Source organism: Trypanosoma equiperdum (genome assembly GCF_001457755.1).
Source record: "Trypanosoma equiperdum strain OVI genome assembly, contig: ctg_1214, whole genome shotgun sequence".
Lineage (NCBI taxonomy): Eukaryota > Euglenozoa > Kinetoplastea > Trypanosomatida > Trypanosomatidae > Trypanosoma > Trypanosoma equiperdum.
The window spans coordinates 2773-8445 of NW_027123188.1; the positions used below are offsets into that span (position 1 = coordinate 2773).

The 5673-nt window shown below is 40.1% G+C and overlaps 1 protein-coding gene and 1 pseudogene across 2 annotated transcripts; both read right to left on the reverse strand.

Annotated features, from left to right (window-relative positions):
* Nucleotides 1-1181: 1181 nt before the first annotated feature.
* On the reverse strand, nucleotides 1182-2569 carry TEOVI_000465100:pseudogene (annotated as a pseudogene). Its single transcript is given in 2 exon segments — nucleotides 1182-1388; nucleotides 1391-2569. Coding segments are annotated over 2 exon segments (1386 nt in total).
* A 1674-nt stretch (nucleotides 2570-4243) lies between these two features.
* TEOVI_000465200 (Trypanosomal VSG domain containing protein, putative) lies at nucleotides 4244-5563 on the reverse strand (the record flags this gene model as incomplete). Its single annotated transcript, XM_067220737.1, has 1 exon — nucleotides 4244-5563. One exon carries the CDS (start codon nucleotides 5561-5563, stop codon nucleotides 4244-4246), a length of 1320 nt encoding a protein of 439 aa, XP_067076838.1.
* Between the last annotated feature and the right edge of the window lie 110 nt (nucleotides 5564-5673).

The following is a 5673-nucleotide window of genomic DNA, read 5'->3' on the forward strand; positions in this document are numbered from 1 at the left end:
CCCATACGCAGTGATTTTCTCCCAATTTTCCTCTGCTGTTTGTGCAAGACAGGACACCAAGCTGTTCCTTTACGTCTTCAAACTCAGAATTTCAATTTATATCCCTTTCCAAATTTTCAAACAGAATTTACAATTCATTTGTCAAAACATTCTCCCCCTGTCTTTTCCACTTCGCGGCTAAAGTAAAAAGTTCACTTTTATTCCATAAAATACCCCTTCTTTTTTGACGTACCGCTTAGCCTTAGGATCCACCATCAGATTAAAAAGCACAGTTTTCACAATCTTCTCAGCTGTTGTATTCATACACTTTAAGTAAAATAGAGGAAATCATTAGCTTTTACTGCTAATACTTGGATATTTTTTCATTTTACTAAGCTGCTGTGCATTCTGTTGTTTACCCCATATTTTCTTTCTCCATTTTTCATATATTTCTATCACTGCTGATAAAGTTGCACCCCATTTTACCATAACACTGTAGTCTCTCTCTCTCTATGATTATCCCCTCTATCATCTTGTGTGCAAAGATGCCCATCTTCATTTTTGCAGTTGAAAATGAGCATATTCATTTTCTTCACTCTCTCTTTATACGTTTCTATTAAAAGTATCCCTCATACTCTCTTTCACATACTTTCTCACTTATTCCTATTCTGTCCTTGCTATTGTTTTAAGCGGTTCTATTTTTGTCATTATTATCATTACTCCTCTTATTATAATATTCGTATATACACACACTAGTTCTCTCCAATAAATATAATAATTATTATTTTACTTACCCTCTTTCCTATTATTATCATCATTATCATTACTGCTCTTATATCATATTTAACACTAACAAATATCTATAAAATAATCATGTAGAAAAGTAAATAAAAGTAGAATAGGATTTATTATTCACATCCTATGCTTTATATCGAAAGGCCATTTTCATATATATATTTTATATTTTATTATTTTCAAAAATTTTACACTTTCATCAAAAAGTGTAAAATACATCAAGTTTAAAAACCATAAATAGAAATTTCATAATTTTCATAAAATTAAAAAATATTAGAAAGATAAAATATTTAAAACACTAACGAATTCACAAAAGCAGCATCCATACTCAGAGCCAATTTCGTATTGACGAGAAAACTTGAATCTTTGCACTCTTTTACCTCCCATTTGCATTTAGTAGCTGTATCGCATTCTTTTTGCTCTTTGCCTGGGCACTTTGTGTTTGTTTTTCCATATTTCCCTTCTTGGTTTGCTGCTGCTTTTTCAGCGGCTTCTTTCGTTAAAGTACACTTTTTTCGTTCAGCATTTGATGAGACGAAATTACATCCTGGCGTTTTGGTGCAGCCAGTTTCATTTTTGTCCCCTATGTCGTTGAAAATTTGTTCTGGAGTCTTATGTTAGCTTTAGCACCAAGGTTTTTCAGCCGCTCCTTTAGTTCTGTTATTTGTTTATTTAGGCTCGCAAGTCGCGCCTGTTGATAGTGTCTTAAGACCTTGTCCAGTTTGGCTATATAATTTATCGAATCTAGAGTTCTTGTTTTGGCGTCATCGCCTACAGTGTTTATAACTTCTGTGGTTGCGAAATTTGTGTTGAATTCCTGTTCCATGTTTTCTCCAAATGCTTTTTTAATTTGGCCTGCAATGTCTTCAGGTTCAGTCTTTTATAGCTTGCTGTCGCCTAGGTATATCGAGCGAAATAGCTTTCTGTATTCGGGGTCTGCTGCTAGTGCTGCGGCTGCCTTGAATCTGTAGCCTTCAGAAGAGCTTTTTGTTGCCATGTACGCTTCGTCCGCTCCCTGTAGAAGAGGCGTGTTGCTCGCTGTTGTTGCCGCTGTTTCTGTTTTGTTCAGCACCAAGTCGGCCCCCAGCTTAAATAAGCCGCCCACGAAATAAGGCGTGCCTGCTATTGTTGCTCCGCTTCCGCCGTCTAGCAGTCTGTTGGTTGCAGATTTGTCCTGTGTTAGCGTGCAGCTTGCTCCGCCTGCGTTCGACGTTGCAGATCCCGTGCCTCGTAGTTCCGGGTCATTGTAGCCGGTGTCCGTGAAATGGCTCGGCTCCGCTGCTGTTGTTGTTATGTTCGCATTGCTTTTCACACAGCCGGCGTCTGTTACTTGAAGTTCGCTGGCTGTATTGCCTACCCGTCCGCTGCCTGCCCCCGAATCTCGGCAAGAATGCGTAGCACTGGCAGCTACCTGTGCCATCATCTGCACGTATTCTTGAATCGCTCCTTCGTGTCTGGCCGCTTTCGCTATAGCCGTCGTTGATGTTGTTAGAACTGATGTAGAAGCAGTATTGCTTGCTTGCGCAGCCTTTGTCAGGTACCAGGTGATGAGTGTCCGCGCTTCTTTCGAGTACATACCCTGTTTTTTAACTTCTATATAAATTTGCTTCGTGTACGCCTGCCTGACGTAGGCGTCGGCGTTGAGGATTTGCTGCTTCAGCATGTAATCTGCCCGCTGCTGAATTTTGCCTAGGTTCACGGCCATTCCGAAGGCCGCTTTCCATTTCGTTTGGGCAAGTGGCTGCGTCAACGTGCCCACCGTTTTGTCTGCGAGAGTTGCCGCCAGCAGCACCAGAAAAAAATCTCGTTTTCGTTTGCATATTAATGTTTTATTTATGGAATTAAAAACAATACAACAGTTGGAAACTTAGTAAAATGAAGGCACCTGTGTGGAGCTCCTTAGTATACACAGTGGGCGACATCATGTGCATATTCCCCATAGTCATTTATTATTATACGTAGTAAGGTCCTTCTGGCTGCAATGTTAGTTAAATCTAAGTATAAGATTTAAATGCAACTCAAAATAAGTGTAATTTTCATATGTTAAACTTGTGAAGTTGGCAGTTTCTCTATAGAAACGAATGGAAATTATGAAAGAGTTAAAGATAAATAGTGTTTGTCGACAAGTTCGCACTTTTATTTCAAATTTTTATCGTTCTAAATCTATATCCATTATGTCTCTACAACGAAACCGCAATTTGCCACAGTTCATCTTTAAAATATCGCAAATGTATGCAAATCTAAAACATCTATCAGTTATGCGGCTCAATTCGCCTTATCCTCCACTAATGAACAGGTAGTGGTTTGGCTTTGCGTTATAAGATAAACGTCGTTGATCCTACTTGCTACATTCCACCTGACTTATCTGTCTGGCATTCTTATCCATCGTATAACAGTGCTGTTTAATGCTGGTTAATTTGGCCCCGAAATAATTTTTGCGTTCTTTTTGTTTTATTAATTCTTGCAGTTGGCCCCATATAAGCCACTACTTTTTTAAGATTATTCGCTCCTGCAAAGCTCTTACTGCGTGAGAAGTATACCAATGCGGAATTGGAGGAATATTGCCAGTGATTTCTTTACATCATCGAGATACCATATTAGTTTATATAAGTACTATTTTATTCTTTTAGAAGTGGTTTAATCTGCAGAGTTTCCATGAGATACCACTTTAAACAACGTAGTAGTTACATTTGCACCTTCCATCACGCTGTGTCTCTGTGCCATGATCATGACCCCCATACTGTGCTTCATAATAGTCTATTGATAATTTCTGCGATTAAAAGTAAGTGCTATCTGCGATTTTTTCTGTCTGTTTTACATAATAATATTCCTTTTTGCTGCTGACTATTGTTTCTTACCAACTTAACCTTATCGCACTGTTTACATTGTTACAAGTGCATCTATATCGGCGATACATTTAGTTTCAACTACCACTAACCTTAATATAATATTAGTATATACACACTCACAAAACTCTCTATTATTATTATTTTAATTACTATTATTATCATTATTATTATGTTCTTAACTCTCTTTAGTTTTATAAACCTGTTTAATGTTTATAATTAAACACAAAAAACTAAAATATTACTAATTTTTTATACCATATCATTCTAATACTTTTCACTTATAGACCACTATCATAAAAAAAATTTTATATCTTTGAGGATTTAAAAATTTCTACATTTTCAATAAAAAAAGTGTTAAAATATATCACATTTTATCAAATGTAACAAATTTCATATATTTGTTCCAAAATCCTTAGAATGTTATAATGCTACTAAACTTACAGAAGCAGCAACCATACTCAGCCAATTTCTTATTGACGAGAAAACTTGAATCTTTGCATGTTTCACCCTCCCCTTTGTAACCATCTCTGCACGCGCTTCTAATTTTTTTGGAGCAAATTTCCCTGCAGTTCCATCTCCTGCTCCTGTCACATTTGTCTGAGTTGTAACTTTACTTTCATCTACTTCGCATGTTCCATCTGTTTCAGATTTTCCTTCCCATTTGCAGTTAGCGTCTGTACAGGCATTTTTGTTGCTTTTGTTCTTGCTGCAGCTAACTGCCTCTGCTTTTCTGTCAGTGCAGTGACCTGGGGTTGCAAGTGAACCACTTTCCCTGTTTCCTCTTGCGGTAGAGCTGCTTTTATCGCTGCGAAGTTGTAAATGTCATCTCTCAGACTTCTGAGTTTTGCTTTTAGTGGTGCCGCTTTTCTGTTGTAAGTTTTGATCTGCCGCAGTCGAAGACCTGCTGCGTTGAGGTTGGCCAGCCAGCCTATTTTGTTTGTTTTGGTTGGATCGGTGTCGGTTATGTCGCTGTATTTTACGCATACCCCGGTGTTATCGGCGCCGCTGCATCCCGTGGTTATGTATGCGCCCAGGTATGTGGCCGCTGTCTGGTGGTTGAAGTAACTCGACAGCTTCGCGACCGTCGCCGCTACGATGGCCGCTGATATGGCTGCTGGCAGTTTGTGGTCGCATTGCTTGAATACATCGTTGTACTTTGTTAGCACCTGGTTTGTTGCTGTTGGGAAAGCTACTTCTGCTCCGCTTTGCAGGTGTCGGCACGGTTCGTTGACTGCTGTGCCGGCGTCGTTCTTTTTTGTGCACAGACAAACTGCAACTTCTACGAGTGTTGCTACTTTGTTCGAGCCTGTTGTTTCGCACAGCGCCGCACGGCTCGTGGAGGGGTTGCCCATCCCAGGTGGGTTAAAGTCGGCGGCTACACCTTTTGGGGGTTTGCCATAAACAGCTGAGTCTATGGGTTTCTTTATCTCGGCTGCTTCATTCTGTGTCGGAGGGTCGGGTTTTGCGGTCAGTGTCCTTTTCAGTACGTATGCTGTTGCTGCTGCTGCTTCTTCTCTTTGCCTTGCTTGCTTGCGTGTTGGCTGCGGCGCTCCTTTGAGTTTTGCAGCCTCGAGGACCTCATCTCTTTGTGCTGTTTCTTTGAGCGGGTTCGCAACAGCTACCCAGGTTTCCCATAGCTGCGCAGCCATTTCGTCTTTTGGATGGTCTTTGTCTGCCGTTCTTGTCGTTTTGCCTTCGGCGTTGTTGTTGAATTTTGTTCGCCACTTATCTGGTGCCAATATCATGTTTAGTTTTTGGATATCCATGTAATCTTGCTCTTCCCTTGAGGCATCCACATCTAACGTCACGCCGTTTTCTGCCCAGTTCAACACTGGGCAAAGGTCAGTAAAAATGGGTGCATTTATTCCGTCAGTGAGCGTCGCTTTGCAAAAATTAGCAGTCGCCAATAGGACGGCGCTTATTAAGCTGACTGTTGCCATTCTTGTTCGTCTTTTGCCTAATTTTATTGGTTCAGGGATAAAGAACGGCGCTTACGTAAAGCCTAGAAACTTAGTGAATTGTCAGGGCGTTTTATTTCCGGTTCTGCCAC